Genomic DNA, 21,238 nt, shown 5'->3' with positions numbered 1-21,238 from the left:
TAGGGTGGGGTGTCGGCGATTGGTCAGTTTAAGAACGATGAGTAAATGCCAAGTGAAAATATACATACTACGCATTATCTAGTGGAGAGGAAATCATTTTGAAACGAGAGAGAGAGAGAGAGAGAGAGAGAGAGAGAGAGAGAGAGAGAGAGAGAGAGAGAGAGAGAGAGAGAGAGAGAGAGAGAGAGAGAGAGAGAATGATAAAATGCAGAAATTACCAATTTTATTCTCAAGGTTCACAGTGTGTGTTTGTCTTTTTCTCTCCAAAATCCCGAGAACTTTCATTATTACCAAAAACAGTATGTATATACAATCTTTCCATTTTCTGTATCCTTAGTAAAGTACAGCTGCAAACACTTCAATATGTGCAAGAACGGCGGAACATGCATTCCTTACAGAAGACATGGACGTTTCATGAAATGCATCTGTCCGGACGGATGGACAGGCAGACGTTGTAACGGTAACTGTTGGTGTTTGGAGAATTTAGCTCAACTTGTCTACAACCGTTTTAATATGTAGTAGGATGTAGGTTTCCGAGTAAATTGATTACATTTTCTTTTTCTTTCTTTAATTCAGTATTATCACAGACGCAATTTGCTCATTACTTCAAGAGTTTTATATCTCTTTGTGCAACACGAATAAGAATGCTGATGAAAACATTTAAGTCGGAAACCTTGCTTTTAGGAGGCTCTTAAAGACAATTTCGTAAATATTATACCATTTTGAGACTTGTTATAACCACCATATTTCATATCTAGTAAATGGATGGTGGGTTTTGTTGTACATTAGAATTTACAGTATTCTGATAACTGCTTGATTCATTTAACTTAGAATCTTAAACAGAAATTTTGGGAAGCGAATGTATAGTGTATTATCAAATTGTTTTTAAAATTCTCCCAAATATCTTGGTAAATTTACATACACTTTCTCGTCATGAAAATGTGAAGAAAAAAAATAATCATTTACACCACACATTTTTAGAAAACTATATTTTTCTTATTTTTATGAAGGGCAGATAATTCTCCAAAAAATGCAATGGTTTGCTTCTAGTTATTTACCATTTGAATTTGATTTACTTCACTTACATTGACATTTAACAATAAATCATTTTACAGTATACTTAACTCTAATTTGCATTTTGCTTAGCAGCACCTAAATATAATGTACGCATGTTACATGATAGAATGATTATATTTTACAAATTTGAAGCAAATGAATATGTTCATGAAATCTTTATTCCACCGGATCTGATAGTTTGAGCAATCATCTCTGTAGTTTAGGGGAAGATCTATGTTCCATTCAAGGCCGCTTGAGTAAACCACTCAAAATCAGTTCAAATTTTAACTAACCGACTTTCTCTTATCGTAAGCCGCATGTAATTGGCCATGTCAATATGTAACTAGTATATGCACATACATATACATGTATATACACGTCCCGATGCGTAATTGACAGCAGGGTTATTAGTATTATATATTACCACTTCCGGTCCCATCACACCTGAATCCAATTGAACTTGACAGGGGTAGAAAATCGGCGATTGACAGATTTAAACAGTATAAGTAGATTTATTTAGTATCAGTTTGGACCGTGAAAGCTGGTTGATATACACAATACGTATTATCCAAAGTACAAACCATCATTTATAAATGATCAGTTAAAAACTCTTAGTGACTTAGATTCTCCGCGGGGCTGGGATTGATAAATTAGCTTCAGAGGCCGGTTATATAAGTGTTCTGTTACAAGTATTTAGAAAAAACTTCAAAGTGAATGCATATTACCAAAACTTCGACGAAGAAATAATGAAAGCACAACACTGAACAGATCCTAAGAGCTTTCATGACCAATAATGGGATGATGTGTATATTCAATTCAGCCCAGTAGCTAAGTACTTCGTTACTAGCTTGAAAATACGGATGTATATTTAATTGCTGTTATAAAATTTAGAAATTCATTTCAAAATTAAGGATTATCTCCCTCATGCATAGCTCTTATCCTTGGACGAATTTGGCTCCACTAGTTTGGCAAGCTGATTTTGGCTATATTCAGATCTAAAACTTCATAGTTATTTCGGATTTCAAAGATTTCGGTTGAGCATCACTGAAGAGACATTATTTGTCGAAATGCGCATCTGGTGCATCAAAATTGGTACCGTATAAGTTTTACATTATGACCCCTGGGTCGAGGCCTCTGCTGGTGGACTGTTAGTCCCCGAGGGTCTCTACAGCCTAGTAGCTAAGTACTTCGTTACTAACTTGAAAATATGGATGTATATTTAATTGCTGTTATAAAATTTAGAAATTCATTTCAAAATTAAGGATTATCTTCCTCATGCATAGCTCTTATCCTTGGACGAATTTGGCTCCACTTGTTTGGCACGCTGTTTTTGGCTATATTTAAGATCTAAAACTTCATAGTTATTTCGGATTTCAAAGATTTCGGTTGAGCATCACTGAAGAGACATTATTTGTCGAAATGCGCATCTGGTGCATCAAAATTGGTACCATATAAGTTTTACATATAGTAGGTTACATTACCAACAATGGGAGTGTATGTACATGTATTTTCAATTTATCCATTTTCTGTACCCTTAGTAAAGTACCGCTGTAAACACAGTAATATATGCGAGAACGGCGGAACATGTATTCCTCATAGAAGACATGGACGTTTCATGAAATGCATCTGTCCGGATGGGTGGAGAGGCAGACGTTGTAACGGTAAGTAACGATCAGCTGGACAAGAATCATACATTAAATAATATGTTCTTACAAGTTCCATACATTACAAATAAATGAAGTGGTCTTACATTGTTAAAAATCCTCATATTTAGAATTGTTACAGTGCCCGTAAATGTGTTTGATCAAAACAAGGGAAATGTTTGAGTTGTTTGAAATTAAAGCAACATCTAATTCAAATTAAAGCTTAATAGAGGACGCTTAGAAATGTATACGCCATGTACCAATTTTAGAGTTACAGATAGAGGGTGTTGCGCAGAAACTGTAACTTTCCCTAATTAGAGCTCCGTGTCGGAATTTTAAGCATTCGTGTCGTAGACCTGATCTTCGTCCATAATTAAACTCTTCATCTGTATTTGGCATTTATAAGGAGGAATGCTACACCAGAGAATTTTGGTATGAATGAAAAATGGAGGACGTGCACAAAAATATTTTGAAATTGAAAACTTTCAAATATACTTTATTTAGTCAAAAATGTAATTTTAGTAGAACAAATCTGGAAAAAAAAATATTAAAGCCCCTGCTGGACTCGAATCCGCGATTTACAGTTCAGAGGTCGACATGCTAACGTACTGAGCTACTCAGATAGTCGATGATTGATTTTAAAGAAATGAATCGGCAAATATTGTTGATATTTATATTTTCATGCGTATTTAAAAGGAAGTCGACCATCATGACGATGTAGAGTACCTCATTAAGTACCACTACATGTACCTGTAGGATTCCCCAATATTAAGGGCAAGTCTATATCATTTTATGTGTAACACATTATAGTCTAAACATACGTTTTGAAATCGTGAAAGTTAAATTGTCTTTTTTTTTCTGAATACGAGAAGCAATGTATATGGTTACGAGTATATCAAATATTTAATATCTTATACTAAGACAGTCTAAACGTATGTTTCATTTTTTACAACCATTTGTACAGGACTTCCGCCACAAAACAAAATATAGGACGTGTAATAAACATTAATAAAGTTCAACAAAAGTATAAGAAAATGCACCTGAGAAAGTTGATTTATCTTTGCATCTTGTTACGGAAATTCGTCTTATATTATTAGCTTAAACTGTTTAACAGTTCTTGTCCTTGTTTGGTCCCTTTTATCGTAAAAGGTCTGATGCTATGGACACACCCTTCACTCAGAAAAACATATAATATTAGTTCTCGTTATCAGCTTTTACTAATAAAACACAGGTATCGTTTGCTGTATTCGGCATTTTTCTTTCTTCTTTTTTTTCTGCGAGTCCCATTCACATCGTTTATCACATAAACAAAGTAAACGATATTTATTCTAAACACGGCACACGGTGTGTCCAGGGGTCCGTGTTTGCCCAACTATCTATTTTATATTGCTTATAGGAGTTATGAGACAGATCACTGTTCGTTATCTTCACCTTGCATTATAATAAACGGAAATATGATTTGAAGCATTTGTAAAGACTAGAAGTGTGTTTCAATTAAGACAAAATCTGTATGGAATGCGTAGTATGAAGAAGGGATAAAAGGTCGTTTAAAACATATTTAAATACATTTAAAAGTCGATTACTTTTCCCCACTAAACAAGGTAGAAGACCATACATTCCTACTGAACGTTAACGCCGAGGTGAAGTTGAAAATAATATCAGTCAAATTGTTTCGATGTTTTGATATTTACCAAAAAATGCCCTCGTGAAACAAAAGAACTGTGAACGATAGTAATATGTCGCCGCCCACATTCTGGCCATTTTTTCAGGTTATCATTTTAATGAATTCTATGTTAATATAGATATTTATATGAATATTCATAAAGGTTTATCTATTTGATCCAAAAAAGAGGGATAACCCTATAATCTGGGTGAAAAACCAGACATTTCACTGTAGAAGTCCGTGGAAAACGGAAACTATTTTTAACGCTCCCCCATGAAATGCAAATTTCTTTTCACGGGTATTATGAATTGTCGATATAGCAAATATGCACCATAATTTTGTTGTTTCATAGGGAATATTTATTCAGAAACCAAAACACGGCGGACATTTTCACTCTTTGTTCAATTGCAAATGAAAAATGAAGATTAAACGTTTCTAACACAATCATGTAAAGTAATTTGACAAATTAAATAACTGTTTATGTATATAAATAGCTAATTTTAAAATATGTGACGTTTTAAAGACTCATTTCAAGTGCCATATTTTTCTACCCTCTTATAAAAAGAGTAGTCATTATGAGCAACCAATCAACACTGGTATTAAAGTTGATAATAAATTAAAAATGAATTCTACCTCGCATTAAAAAACAATTTCCATTAGCAAATTTACAACGCTTTTCTATTTTAGACCTAAAATCATATCAAAGGTGGGTGAAATGAATTACCGTACCTATACTGGTTTAATAAACTACATAAAAGCCCTTTCAGAGATAGATCGCTGGATCCAGTAAGTGCTCTACCGAACCCCTATATTTGCTCCTCACGAAAATATTAAGAGCAGTTAATGAGAAACTTCAAACGCACTGCGTCACTACATATGCCAGAGGTGATGTAAATCAAATGTGGATCCTAAAAAAATTCTACAGAACTTTTAGTAAACCTGAAATCGCAGAACTTCTTTCAGACCAACAACACCAAAACATATGACTTTTTAACACTTTACACGATCATTCCTCACGATCAATTAAAGACTTTTTGACATCATAGAGATTTTGCTTCTTCAACAGAAATGGAAAACGGAAATATCCATATATATTGATCAGTCATCCACAAAATTTATTTGTTAAAAACCACTCTGATTCCGTGCACATGTATTCTAAAGTTGAAAAAAAGAATATGCTACAGTTTCTCATTGACAATATCATCATAGTCATTGGTGATCAGGTCTTCCGACAATCTGTTGGAACACCTTGTCACCAAAGACCACGAAGATATTGTCAAAGAAGAACTCCAGCATATTTTTTTTTAATTTCAACTTCAGAGTAAGTGCGCATGGAATCAGAGTGGTGTTTAACAAAGTAATATTGAATGACTGATCATTAGACATGAATATTTGCGCTTTCTTTAATGTGCACACTGAATTAGCCAAATGGAATTTTACACAGATTATTTGCATAAATGTGATCTTAATTTTAGTTCCTATACCGAATTCCGTATGCAAAAACAGGAAATTCTGCAGGAATGGCGGGACCCTCGTGTGTTCTGGGAGATTCAGACGATCCTGGAAATGTATTTGTACGGACGATTGGTCTGGCAGGCGTTGTGATGGTAAGCAGAACTATTGACTTTAAAAGTTACATTACCTATGATCAGTTTCTGACATCTACAAATTATTGGTATTAATGACGTGGTGATATAAGCGAAAAGTCTGAGATTTTTAGTGTGAACAGTTTCTAATATGACGCTGAAAACTTGACATTTACAACAGATACATTGGTTTCCAGAGAGACTTCCGGTTTCACGAAGAAGGGTCTCTATCTGTATTTACACCAGGCTCTCTATAGCGCATGTAAAAGAAATGTTAACACAGTTTCTTCATTCACCTTGCGTCCCGTTATATTTGCTAAGTCTATTTTTGTTGATTTAGTCTGTCATTACTAATACGTACTCCAGTGCATGACGTGTTTCGATTGATTGATTGTACTTTGTTAACCGTTTCACTAGAGAATTTTTCACTCATATGGAGACGCCACCAAGACCGGTGAAGGGCTTCAAATGTAGGCCTTTGCTCGGCGCTTATGGCCATTGAGCAGTGGTGGTTCTTTAGACTGCCACATCTATTGTGACACGGGCCATCCATTTTTCAGGTCATGTCGCTTGGCGATGGAATTGTCACTACCTCTTTTAACGACTTAGGTCTAATGTTGCCGGGATTCGAACGTGTTTCGAAACCAGAACTCAAAATAATCATGTTTCAGAGTGGCAAACTACAGATCAAGTTCGAATTTTGTAATGTTTGGTTGACTGGTGTGAAATACTTAATTTTTTATATTCACTTGGATTACGATTGAAAGGCTGTTTAAGTAGCAAACTACCTCAATCACAAAAATGTCGATCGTTGATTGTGTAAATATTCACTTAATTTAACATTTCAACTCATCATTCGCAAAAGAAACATATCAATGAAAATATATACAGTGATCTCCCGTTATAACGCGAACATTTGTACCTCGGCAATTTTGGCATGATAACGGGGGTGGCATTATATCGGGGGACGGGTGTGTGTGTGTGTGTGTGTGTGTGTGTGTGTGTGTGTGTGTGTGTGTGTGTGTGTGTGTACAGCTGTCATAGAAAATCAAACAAATTTTATCTACTACATAGTGCTTTAAATGCCTAGATAATCCCGGCGTCCATTGGTCGTAAATGTCTCATAATGGTAGGGGTATTTAATGATTTCCAGTTTTTGTTTTATGTCCAACACGCTTAGACTTCGGTGTATCCGCCATACTCAGATTAAAAAATAAATACTGCATATTTGAACTCAGCTGATTGTAATTTACATAACTAATTATCTGCTCCAAACTTTTATACCTTGAGGGCTCATGGCGGATGATTGGTTAGGCCTGCTCACTGAAATTGTCCTGCCATTGATTGGTGATAATTAGCGGGGGTGAGTATAATGGTAATTGGCCAAATCGTACCTGGAAATAAGTTAGCGGATGGTGGTATGCGGGAGATGGCATTATAACGGGGTTTTACATAGCAAGGAAAACGAGACTTTGAACTTTTTGGCGATATGCTGGGATGGCATTAAAATGGGGGGTAATATAGCGGGGAATCACTGTATAAAATCTGTAAATTATTCACGCAAATAGTTTTCTGAAGTCGATGATGGAAATCTGATCAGTCGGCAGGCAGCAGTCCTCAATTTACCCCAATCCTGCTATCCAACTTAAATCGCGGGTATTCAAAATTCAGAGGGGGGAGTGTCCAGGAGTTGAAGTTAGGGATCTGGGGGTTAGATTCCCAGTGGGTCCAGGGTCAACAAACAGGGTACATTTGAATTACATTTGCAAAATGCTGGGGGCTCCGATAGGGGACATGATTGCTTAAACAATACTTTCAGAATGGTTGTTTACTATACATTAAAAACCTTTTACGTCAAATAAAAAAGATATACGTCAAAATAATTACAACTCGATAAACACTCTTAGATGACTGGTTTTTCATAACATCAACCTTTAAAGGGGTTCTAAATTTAGTATTACTTTTAAATGGTGGTTTTGGATTTAGTGGGCGATACAGAGAGATTTGACTTGGTCGAACTGGTCTGATTCCAATCAACTGCAATGTAAACAAAAAATAGATTATAGGTAGACCTTATTTCACTTTCAGCATTGCAGGCTGCAATTCATGTACCTTTGATTCGTATTTCAGAATATATGGCAATGAGCACGAGGATGAGTACCAGAATTTTGTGTTTTATATACTGCGCGATTCTAATCCTCTGCAATGTAACTTTGATTGTCATTTCAGAATATATTGGCAAGGAAGAGTACCAGGAATTCGTGTCGTTTACATTGCGTGATCCTCAAATGCATCCCACATATATTTTTATGACCACAGACACACCAACCGATGTCAAAATAACTACAATGGAAACATCTGAAGACCAAATGATGAGCTTCAACTCCTCGATAACAATACCATATCCAGAATTTGGAACCACTGTCTCGCCAGAAATGAAGGCGATCCGTATTCGCTCAAGAGAAAATATAACAGTTGCTGTAAGCGCTCATCAAGATATCACTACCCTTATCCCCACAAACAAATTGTCCACGTCATATATATTTTCAATGCCACCTAGAGCTCCTCAATTTCAATCACATATTGTGATAACCGTAACAGCGATTCATGACAATACCAGCATTACCTTTTCTGATATGGGGGATTCTACCTCTCAGGAATACACCCTCAATGCCTTAGAAACTCGTATACAAGATTATCGCAGTACAAACCCGAAAACTTTTATACAGTCCTCTAAGCCAGTGGCCGTTTTTTGTGGGATATACTGTATGTCAGATGCAATCTGCAATAACAGGATTGAACAGATACCACCATCAAATCAATTGGACACCGTCTATATTATTCCCCCGAACATTGATATGCTAAGCGTTTTACTAATTGTACCTCAAACGAACACAACATTGTTTGAAGAAAACAAAAGTTACCCTGTCGTCGCTGGTAATATCTACTTTGTAGGAATGCTTAATGATGTCTTAATTAGGCGAAGTACAGATCCCATTCTTGTGACAACTGTTGTCCTTAGTGATGATTTATCTGTCGGGGGCCCGTATTGGACAGTGGTTCCTGGACTGAACCAATACCTACCTAGTTATAAAATCAACATACCAAATGGATGGAACAGTAACTACATTGCTATTATGATCAGGGAAAGTGCTGTAGGTGGTTTGCGGGTAAATGAACAATCCATTTATGCTCACTCAATTCGATTCAAGAAAAATGTGTTCGTTGAAGACCTGGAGTACTCGGTCATTATTGCTGAAGTATCAGAAGGCGAGCAGACCTTAGATACCATCGACGACACTCCATTTGGTTTAATGGTGTATGGAAATCGAGCGGGAGCTGGATATGGCTTTGCGGGCAATGTTGTTCTTCGTTAAGAAACGTCTAGGATAATACTTTGAACATTAGATTCATGTATGTGTTTCTGAAATACACAAGCCATGAAAAAATAACAATAAATGTAAATGGAGATACATTTTGACGTGTTATATATCTGTCTAGTTGTTTGTCGGGTGTTCATTTTGTTATCCCTGAACATCTGTAGTAATACCCTTAAAGGACACATCGCATGTTTTTAAACGTTTTAATTTTTTCAGCGAAAATAATTCATTTCATGCCTAAAACTACTTTACATGTGTTTTAAATGAAACAGTTTGCGTAGTTTTCGAGTTTGAAAGCGATGAAATTCAAATCTTGCGATATGCATATTTTCTTCGATATTTTACGCGCCATTATCTGTGACGTCATATGCGACCTCGAGCGAGAAGATTTGAAAACAGTTTTTAGTCATTTCATAAACAGATTAGATTTAATTGACAAACAAACAATTATCACATTAACGGCTTGTAAATAACACTGCATTAGGGTGTTTTGAGCCGTTTAATGGTGCACTTGCTGTCAGTGGAGAGGATTTGGACTGTGTTTTTTTTTCAATTTTCGAAGGAAGGTATGAAGGACAAGACGTTAATATTTTTTGTCGGCACAACGACTTTGCCATAAAAAAAAAAACAGTAGAATTTGTCCCTGTACTTTTTTAAACAAGCACTTAGACAAAGACATAGACAAACTGCGAGAAAATGGTTCTATAGAAGCTACCCACTGTTACATATAGGCCTACGGCATATGCTTTCCGTTCTGCTCTCAATTTTTTAACACACTCGCACCAACTGACCTTCACCTTGTAACAACATATAAGCAGAACTTCGCTAGCAGTGTCTACCGACTGGTAGTTTAAAAAAGAAACAAGTTAAAAGATAATTGAACTTTCAATTATAAATAATAAAATATGATATTTCCCAACTTTGAATTGAATTATAATGCTTACATTTTTTTAAGGAACGCGTACGTGTTTACAACAACAGCACGCCGCGTTCCTATTTCATATGTAACAATGTGTATATAAAAAAAATATAATCAATAAAATTGCTTGAATAAAATGATTTAAGAGCTTGTCTCCGAGAAAACCATGCAAATATATAAAAATGTAGGAAATGGTGGTCATCAATATCATTTCTTATTATTTATATCATTGGAGTATATGGTTGGAATAATTATAATTTGAGGTCAATTTATTAATAGTCGTTTCTATTTTTAGTAACAGCGCATTCTGTATTTACAAGTGGATTAGTCTTTGAACACAAGAAAAATCCTTAAATATTAGGGTTTTATTTTTTCAAAGATGCAAATCAATTCTGAAGGCTTATGAAAAGAATGGAAGTTTTATGATATTTCCATGTAAACCACTTATGGAGAAATCATGTTTGACATCATAAGTGTCCATATAGAGATTACGTGGAGCCTGTAATTTGGCATTGTGCCAAACTTTTTTCATTTTGTGTTATATGGTCAATTTTTAAATAAGTGTTGCTGCAAAAGTAACGCTTGAATTTCTTTAAAAGTGTATAATACTTTGATATCAAAGCCTTGTCTGTAAAATATAAAAAATTGTACTTTGGACTTTTGGCCGTTCATTTGCAATTGAAATTTAAAAACTGACAAAAATGAATATTTTTAAGCATTTAAAATTATCTTTTAAAAGATTAAAGATTTAAAATTTGTGATATTTGATGCATAAATTGTTTGGAAATTTAATTTTATTGATATATTTGTCATTTTCTAATAAATAAATCCCAGTAATCTACTATTTTATATGAAAAAGGGGGTCTTTTAATGAAATAGACCTGTTGCTGGAATTACCTCCCCTTTGATGCACTCTTCATACGTAGAAGGTACAAAATGATAGCAATATTATGAAGTGTTATGATTTCAACTTGAAATGGGATTTGAGAATTTGTACATCATGTTTATGTGATATCAGTGAAATACATAACAGTATCTGTGAATGTAATCCAGAAATTTCTAAATATTGGCAGGATTTAAAAAGTATCCGGTACTTCGTCCTGTTATACTGCACATTAGTACTAGTGGTCAGGCATTTTGCCATTGAAGAATTGAAAGTGTTCTTTCCTTGATAATTCATGCATTAACCGAGAATGCTTAGATGCTATATGGAGGAAATCAAATAAAATATGCATCTATAGTCAGTCCAGATGGAGCATGTGAGGATCTAGTGCACCCCCCCCCTTCCCCGAATTTGCAAAATGTATTTGCCATCATGATTGATGGCAAAAAATTGTTATTAGTTTACATATATGCACTAAGTAATGAGGACAGGACTAAATAAGAAAAGTGTGAAATAAAAATGCATAAAGTGGACTCAAAGAATGTATACTGTAACAGTTTGCTCGGTATCTTTCTTCTTCAGTGCTCAATGTAACAATATGACATACTTGATGCTTAATCATAGGTTACGATTCAACATGCGAAAATTTACACCTTTCTCTATTTTACCAACAACAATATATAGATATTGTAAACTGATGGTATTACGTATATGTATATGCTAATATAGTTTCTTAAAGTCAATGATGTAGGTAGAGTTTGGATCGTCACTATACTTTGTTCATCATGAGAAATTGATGGGGGGAAATTTGGAAAAATCATTTAACTGACAGGGAAACCGAAGATTATTTTGATCAGGTCTCTTTAGCTAAATCACCCCCCCCCCCCTCTACTTTTTAATGGCAATCAATAAACAATTGAAATGGAAGCTTGAACTAATGAATTAAATCCTTGGAACCCCCCACCCCCACCCCATTATTATCATTATCAAGGATTTTGAGCTTCGTGTTGTGTTAAAAGTAATTTTTAGGGAGGTTGGGAGGTTCTATAAAAAAATTGCTACCCACCCACACCCTCCGCCCTGGTGATGAATGCTCTCCACTTAGCTACATTGTATGTGTTTAGACAGGGCAGACTATACCAGCCGGGTCAGGTATAAACAATACATTTCATTACAAATTATATTACAAGCGAGCTTCTTCACTTTTGTGCGAATTCGGACGTTATCATTATCTGACTTTCATCTTCAGTGCAATTTATGTGATTACTGTCAGTTGGTTTTTAAGCTATATTTCATTTGTACGTGTAATGGTGTTGGGAGTTGAGTGCGAATGCAAAGAATATTTCTGTATTTAGATATATTCAACAATATTGATTATTTTATGATTTTAACACAAACATTCACTATTTAAGAGCATTTTACCATTACCAACCCTCTCCTCTCAATATAATGTTTATAATCATTAATTCCCGGTATTGAATATGGCTGTTTTGAACCCTTTCGCATGGATTTAGAATGTAGAATAATACGCTACGTGTAAGAATAAAAAGCAAAAGAAAGACAAGAAAAGAACATGCACATTCCTTTTAGCTCACCGGGACGACTATCCGGAGAGCTACATGTATTGTATTGACCCCTGTGTTGGCGTCGGCGCCACTTTAAGGAAACATTTTAACCTGGGTTATATCTTCTAAACCAAGGGGGTAGGGTTTTGATATATCCCTTATTGATTCCCCATGAAGAGACCTTTGATGTAGTACCAAGACTTTCGACCTTGTGACCTTGACCTATTTTTTCAAAAACTTCAACCTCGGCTATATCTTTTGAACCAATGGGGATAAGGCTTTGATATTTTACATATATATATGCCTCATGAAGAGACCTTTGTTTTGGTTTGACCTAACGACCTCTGCCTTGAACTTTGACATACTGTTCAAAAACTTTATCTTGGTTATATCTTTTGAACCAAGAGTAATAGATCTTTGATGTTTCAAACATAGATGTCATTAATTTCTTTTGTTACCAGAACTGTCAACGTCAACCTTGGACTTTGACCTATTTTTCAAAAACGTTTAACCTTTTGAACAAACGGTTAGGTACAGTCATCTGACAACTCTTGTTTTTATGTATATATTAAGCATGTTATTTAATTGTTTAAGGGTTGCTGCTCAATTTTTTTCTAGGTACTTCATTTGTCAAAGTTTGATGACATCTAAAATTCCTAACCACAAAGTACTTTTTATCTAATATATTGTACCTGACAATCTCATATGACGTGTTAACTGTCCCGGGGAAAAGATAAAGATTTGGGGTATTATACTGTGGATATTTATTAAGTCTGTTTATTCTGTCTTCACACAAGTTTTACCTTTGAACTTAAAGCACGTCAGCCTTTAAATTGGTCTATATGTTACTATGGCAACAATCTTATTTGTTTTAGAATATCAATGTTGTGACTCTCATACAAATGTTACATTGCTGTCTGGCTTAGTATTAGTGATTGAGTTTGATTATTTCAGAATGTTTTCAATAACCAGTCAGATTTTCAAAAAATAGATTTATCCTTATTGTATCCATGGGAAAAGCAAATCTATGAAGAAATATGATCCAATTGCTTGTGGTATATTTAAGTATGCAAGGTGAAGATAACGAACAGTGATCAATCTCATAACTCCTACAAGCAATACAAAATAGATAGTTGGGCAAACACGGACCCCTGGACACACCAGAGGTGGGATCGGGTGCCTAGGAGGAGTAAGCATCCCCTGTTGACCGGTCACACCCGCCGTGAGCTCCATATCCTGATAGGTAAACGGAGCTATCCGCAGTCAAAATCAGTGTGTCAAGAACGGCTTAACAATCGGTATGAAACACGTCAGACAGCATTTGACCCAATGCGAGGTTGTATTGACGAACTAGATCGTTATAACGACCATAGAATTTGCGAAATGCTGACTTCAATCGAGACTGTTGAAATCCCTGTACCACCACAATGTAAAGTAGTCATTTGTACTAATCGTGCTATCCTGTCTAAATAAAGAATTTACTATATATAGCATATACATTGGCATGATTTTTTTTTTTAATTGCATTTTAAAAGTACACAAATATCAATTTTGTTAAATTACAACTATTCACACGATGCATATTATTTTTTTTAGAAACGTTATTTTTTCAAATTTTGCAATTTGTCACCATGGCAACCAGGACCCATAGCAACAAAAAATGGTTGATACATACTTCTGGTCATCTGATGTGAAATCATAAAATTATATAAGACTTAATAAGATAACAAGGACCATGCATGGCAAACAGGTTTAGGTGGCTACCAGAATAAAAGCTCTACAAGCAGGAAAAAAATGCCCAACTTGAAGTGTTAATATATTTACTATAATCGAGAGTCCAAAGACAGATTTTTGATATATCGTAAATATACTTCTTTTCTATAAGATGAAAGTAATTTTGAATAAATCAAAGTGTTACTTTTTGACTACTAGTTGATTCAAAAGTGATCATTTTCTGCAATTTATCAAAATCTGTAATCGTGGCAAATTTTTGACCTTTGTGCACTTAAACGGAAGTAAAATTTTAGATTCCCACTAAACAATATGAATATGCATATTCAGTTGTTTTATAAACTGTGTCAATTTTTAAAAATCCATTTTCAATAACCTGTTACAATTTTTAAATAGAAAGGGTAAAATATACATAATTTTACCCTTTTGTCAGTGCTATTTTTAGTAACATGGATGCAAATCCCTATCCAATGACTAAACCCCGAAAAAAATATGCCAAAGTATTTGATATTGATGTACTTTATTACACTCAAAATATGTTGTTGATCCGACAACCTTGCTTCCATCACATTTTGTATGGTTTTGTCGTAGACAAGCTCTTAAAAGTATTGTGATTTTCACAATAAGTTTGATCATTTTTATTATTATTATTATGTTTTGAAATGCACCCGTGACAACTAGTAGGCCTAGTTGTCAATGATACATAATCGTATCATAATTTAGGTCTATCTAACTTCTCCAAAAATAAATTTAATAATAATTGCACTGTTTATTTTAGAAAATCAACAACGCTAATTACAGTTGTTTACAGAAATGGCATTACCAAATAGTGTTTACACAGTGATCCCATGTAAACATTATTTACTCGCAAATTTATGCAGATTTCATACTCGCTTTCCTCGCTACATTTGGGTCGCTATTTGTATGCACTGGTGGCTAAAAGATGTAAGACTCGGGAAGTTTGTCAACATCGAAATAAATGTTACCCATGGTAAATAAATTAGGCCCCTAAAACCCGAGTTTTTTAAAATATCTAACACTACTTTTACAACAAGTTGATCGACGAAGGTCGCATATGATGTCACTGTACCACGTGACTACCTATCTAATTAACTAGGCTTTTTGAAATCGGGGCTAAGATTTAAGTGCATATTGTGGCTTATTATCGCAATACTTCAGCGAATGAACTATTACAATTAATATCTATAAGCATAAGGAAGACAAAATGTATATAATTCGGTATACCTTGAAAACACGAGATGTGTCCTTCAAGGGTAGACAACCGCAGATATACTCATTATACGATATATATTTGTGATTAATACTTTTTCCATATGCACTTTAATTATTTCACAAAATCATTTTTTTTCTATTTTATCTGTGGGAACAGAGAGAGAGAGAGAGAGAGAGAGAGAGAGAGAGAGAGAGAGAGAGAGAGAGAGAGAGAGAAGGGTATCAATTTTTTCGTTATCACCATGTTTGTAAAATATAAATTTTTACTTTTAAAAGAATCAGCAAAGGATAAGCGTATTCTGTATACAAAATGTTTGACCAGGAATACCTAAAATAATATTCATTGGTAAAAACTAACTCAAAGTTTGTTTTATCTTCTATGTAAAGTTGAAATTCATCTAGGAATGCTTAAACACAATCACATTCCCACAGTATGTGTTCTATTGTCTCTTTCTCATTGTGACAAAACTGAAACTGGTTTTATTTGATTTAACGCCTAATTTTACACAAAGTATTCAGTGTCGTTGTACATGTATAATATGAAAAGTTTTAAAAGAATAAACAATACATCATCTACATGCAAACGCACTCTACATATACTAAATTAAAAATATGTACATTAAAATTGTCTAAACAAGTGTGTTTTCAATTTGGCTTTAAAACGTACATATATTACAATTTGCTTTCTTCATTTTGAATAAAAATAAATTTGTTGCTAAAATTATGTTAATTATTCTGTATTGAAACCATTGGAGCTTGCAGTTTTTAATTATTTTGAAAGTTGGTGTTTTGAAAATTTTCCATTTTCTGTTATCAATATCTAACATATGACTCCATTTTATTGTACCTGCATTCACTGAAGAGTTCTTGTTTAAAAATTCATAAAAGAATTTAGATTTTTACACTTCCATACATTATAGATGTTTCTTCTAAGAAATGATTTGATGTCCTTTTAAAGTTAGTGTCTGCACCTGACTGCTTAATCCAAGTTTTTATAGCATGGTTAATACTTGCATATTCTAAGAAGTTAATTTTTTTACATTTAGATAAGTAGCACTAAAAGCCTCATAACTCATAAAGTATCATTTTCCTCAATATTATCATTAATGTGTCTGATGTTATTGTCGAATAAATGTTTATGAAAGTACATTTTCTTACTAATGTAGAGCATAGGGTTGTAAAACAAAAGTGAATCTGCATTAACATCATACTCTGTACAATCGTTATGTAATTTGATCCAATCCTTTACACATCTATTCAAAATTGTTTTAATTACTTTAAGAGTAGATTAGTGTATTCAATCCCACAAGATGTGAATTTATCTAGGTTAAATTTTCATATGAAATTACTAAACCCCCTATTTGTAGAGATAAGATGTCTTAACCAAAACAATTTCATTGAAACTATAACTGATTTTGATTTATTATTTTTAGACCGCTATCCTTATATTTCTTGACATGTACATCCGTATTTACCCTGTGGGTTGAGAAACCCCACAGAAAAGAGAAAAATACCCTTTCCAATTCTTTACAATTGGGAATAGATGGGTTAGGGATGGACATCAGGATATGATTCAACAATAATACCACTAATGTTTTAATAACTGTTACCTTGCCAATGGGCGTTAAATACCCCCCCCCCCCCAATTAATTTAGCATAGATTTGATTTTTACTAATTTTGGATTATGATTTAATTTAGGTATATTTTGCAAGTCGACATCAAAATGTCTAGTAAAGTGACGTTAGTGGTATTCCAATCAAATTTACTGTTGGAAATAAAAACATCGTCACTGTATCTTTTTGAGCCAATCCATACTGTCTGAGTTATTGTGTAATTCATACAAAGTCGGGACATTTCTGAGAACGCGTTGAGAGTTTTTAGAGTTTCTGAAAGACTTTGTTCAATACTCTCCCAATTAATTGACGTGCTGTCAGCAAGTGACAGTTCTTTTTATTTGGGATTAAGTATGGCATAAAATTGTTCAATGACCAACAAATTATCAACATCTGATCAACAAAACTAAAAAGAGAAAGATAAATTTTGTCTGACAGTATCTTAAACTGTTTTATACGAACAAATAGCCTGTTCAATATGTTTGGCTATATCATCCGTTTCACACATGATGCAAAAGGTGGAATATTTCGTCGAAGACTTAGTAGTTTCGATTTGAACCCTTTGTCGGCCATAACTCCATCGCTATTCAGCGATTCCCAAATAGTTTGAGGTTTGAAAAGTCTTCAAGGAAACCAGGTTTTTTTTGGTAATGCTTTTATCTTATATTAATCCAGAGTTTAGCATGAACATCAAAGAGCCCCTTGGACAAATACCCACACGTCCTTTCAAAGTTGAACGTGATTTATAGTCATAATAACATTGAACATAGAACATTGAACTGACGCCAAGACCATAAACTGAAAATAGAATTAAATCAAAATATTGATTACATATATCTTAATTAAGATTTATCTAGCAGAGATGTTAAATAAGACATACAGGTTTTAAAAAAATCAAAACATAAATTATTTGTTTATAAAAATTATTTCAAAAGTTAGCAGGATTTGAAATTTGTACTTAAGGTATTCAATGTATAATGACCATATTTCATATCTAATAAATGGATGGTGGACTATTTGTAATCATGGTATCATTTTGAAGGGTTCATCAAATAAAAATAATCCACCATAGGAATTTTCAAAATTTTGTTTATTGCTTGATTTATTTCACTTAGAATTTAACATTGAAGTATATGGGAAAAGCATGTTTTATTACAATATTTTAAAAACAAATTATATTTTCATACTAATCTCTTGGTAGAAAGTTGCATACACTTTCTTTTTATGAAAATATGAAATAAAATTAATCATTGACCACACACATTTTTAGAAAATTAGATTTTTCGTAATTTTACAAAGGGCAGACAACTCTTCCAAAAAATCTTAAGTGCAAAAAGATCAGCTTCTAATCATTTACCAGTCATGTGAATTTCATCTGCTTCGCTTTCATCATTATTTAACAATAAACTTTTATGTTGATCTAAATCCTTCAAAATTGTTCATTATCCTTTCATTATACATGGAATACCTTAAGTCTATTCTCAGTTTACGGTTTTGAGGTCTGGTCTTAGAAAACCCTGTGTAATACTGATAATCAGTGTCCGATTCAAATCATCATGAATTCTGTTGTTGCAACTCAAATTTAATTCGGAGCAGTTTTCCTTCTCTTCAGTTGATGCAGTATTGTCGGCAACAATGACCAAAATTTCATGTGCATTACAACCTGCAATATATTTAGAAAAGTTTTTTGTTTAGTATCCATGGGTAATAATATATTGTAAAACATCTGATAAAAAGCATCCTGTGTGGTTTTTATTAGGCATGATTTACATCCAACTCAACAATGATCAGGGATAAAAACACGATTTTTTCTATGAATAGCATGTCAAACCACAACCCATTGGAGATCTTAGTATAACTCAAACGTTATATATCATATCTACCATTGCAATGTACGCGGGTACGTTAAGGAAGGTTATGAAAATATTTATTGGGATAAAATCCGCGAAACAATGTTATAATATAAATAAGCATGTCACTAAATACATATCAAATCCCGATTTTATTTAATGTACGTTTTAATTATGCGTAAAATAAACCATGCAGCTAATGAGATCAAAAGAAATATGGAATGTTATACTCCTGTCGTGCAATTTCTGTGTAAATATTTTGAAAGTAAACCGATGATGTCATAACTATACATCGAGTGACGTTGACACATGTGAAGAATTTATTAAAGTGTGCCGTGTAAATATCAAGAAAATGTGGAGTATTTGAAATATATGACATGGGGTGTATGTGATGTATATGTGAACTGCTGAGAATTTATTGATATCATTAAGGTATGTTGATTTCATTCATTGACAATTTTGTTTAATGGGGAGAACATTCCATTTAGCATGGCGATCCGATTTTCCTCTGTCACAGACTGAAATAAAACTACAAAAGTAACACACTAATCCGCATACTTTTAGAGAATTTTTATACACCGTGTGGAAGGTCATAAACTAATGTACACGGTAATAACTTATAGAATCGTCTGTTAAGAAAACGTTTAAAGAAACTGCATAACATCAGTGCAAAATGTAAAACATGGGCTATATGGTTTCGTGTTTAACTGTTTAATAATTATTTCTTACTGACAGTGGTAGGATTCTATCAGTAATTTTGATAAACTATGGGTGCTTTAGCATCATTATCGCCCGTTAGACCAATATCTAAATTCTGGGGTAGTGTGTTACTTTTCTATTTTCTATAAAGTTACATATGTCATCTATATATAACAGTCATGCAATGACGTCATACGGAAGCGCATGTCGCCATGTTATGATACAATATGTTCTCATGTAAACGACCAAAATAGTTTTTAAAAGTTAGAAGCTTCATCTCTCTGTGTAGGACAGATTTTATGTGTACAAACACCATATACATGTTATAAAATTTATAGCATTATATATCATAATTTCAATAGTCCTAGTGGTTTGTGAATTACATTTACGTTTTGTAAGACTTAAAATTAACCCGGGAGAGGGGTATATGAACCATGGAGACGTAAACTATGACTATTATTTAAAAGATATACCTAATTAAATGATTAAAACACAATGATGTTTTCATTTGTATTTCTAACCATATTTTTCACTGTATCTTGTGTCTGGTTAGATATGACAAGTCTTTTTTCCATTGTTTGACATTATTACTGATGCTTTGTGCCTGACGTATTCCGGAATCGGAAACGAAAATAGTCTCTTTTAGATAATACATGAATAAATCACGTGATGTCATGCAATCACTACTTTAAATCGCAAAATTTTAGACACATTGGTTTTACTCATTACAAACTCCGTGCAGCAGAAAGCTGTGTAGGTATTCAAAACCCCGCCCTTCCTGTGTTGACCTTGATTGTATTCAAACCCTTACACACGAATGGACTGAGCTGAATGTGACACTGGGGGATGCAATCAATTTGGAAACAAACTCCATCTCAGTCTGAACCAAATATGGCATACAGAACGAAGTAAGAAAAATCCTGTAACCAATTTCGGACTAATTACCAGAAGGAAAACCGATGTAAAGCAGAAATTTTGAAAGAAGACACTTCCGAAAAATGGTCTCAGATCTTCCGCTACAACATACGGAAAAGCCAATGAACAAATAGCCAAGCAAATGTACATCAGGCAAACAGGACACCACCCTCTCGATATATGTTTGATGGTTAACACATAGTTTATTTATAGGTTCCACTCTTAATGGCATTGTGTGTGACAAATCTGAAAGTGGTTTGATTGAAATATAATGCCTCTACTCTGTCAAAGACAAGACCATCCGTGAAACGATTGATTTCTTCCTCCAAAGAAATGGTGACACAGTCAACTTAAAACATGAACATCCCTACAGGTGTCAAGTCCAGGGAGAGCTTCTAGTCACAGGAGCTCCATTCTAAGGCTTCATTACACACACCATCCAAAACTTATATGAAGACATATTTTATACAAACAAATCTTCCATGAATGTGTTAGTTCAGA

General features: G+C 33.9%; 1 protein-coding gene across 1 annotated transcript in view; it reads left to right on the top strand.

Annotated features, from left to right (window-relative positions):
• Positions 1–2,690: 2,690 nt before the first annotated feature.
• Positions 2,691–21,238, top strand: part of LOC125663266 (IgGFc-binding protein-like) — a 34,912-nt gene continuing 16,364 nt past the window's right edge. Inside the window, exons 1-2 of the mRNA XM_056147650.1 lie at positions 2,691–2,717; positions 5,838–5,969. Of these exons, the coding sequence (XP_056003625.1) occupies positions 2,691–2,717; positions 5,838–5,969 (159 nt within the window). The remainder of the gene's footprint in view (positions 2,718–5,837; positions 5,970–21,238) is intronic.

Source organism: Ostrea edulis, chromosome 8, assembly GCF_947568905.1.
Source record: "Ostrea edulis chromosome 8, xbOstEdul1.1, whole genome shotgun sequence".
Taxonomy (NCBI): domain Eukaryota; kingdom Metazoa; phylum Mollusca; class Bivalvia; order Ostreida; family Ostreidae; genus Ostrea; species Ostrea edulis.
Note: the sequence above shows the minus strand (reverse complement) of the source record. Positions and strands in the feature narration are given on the sequence as shown.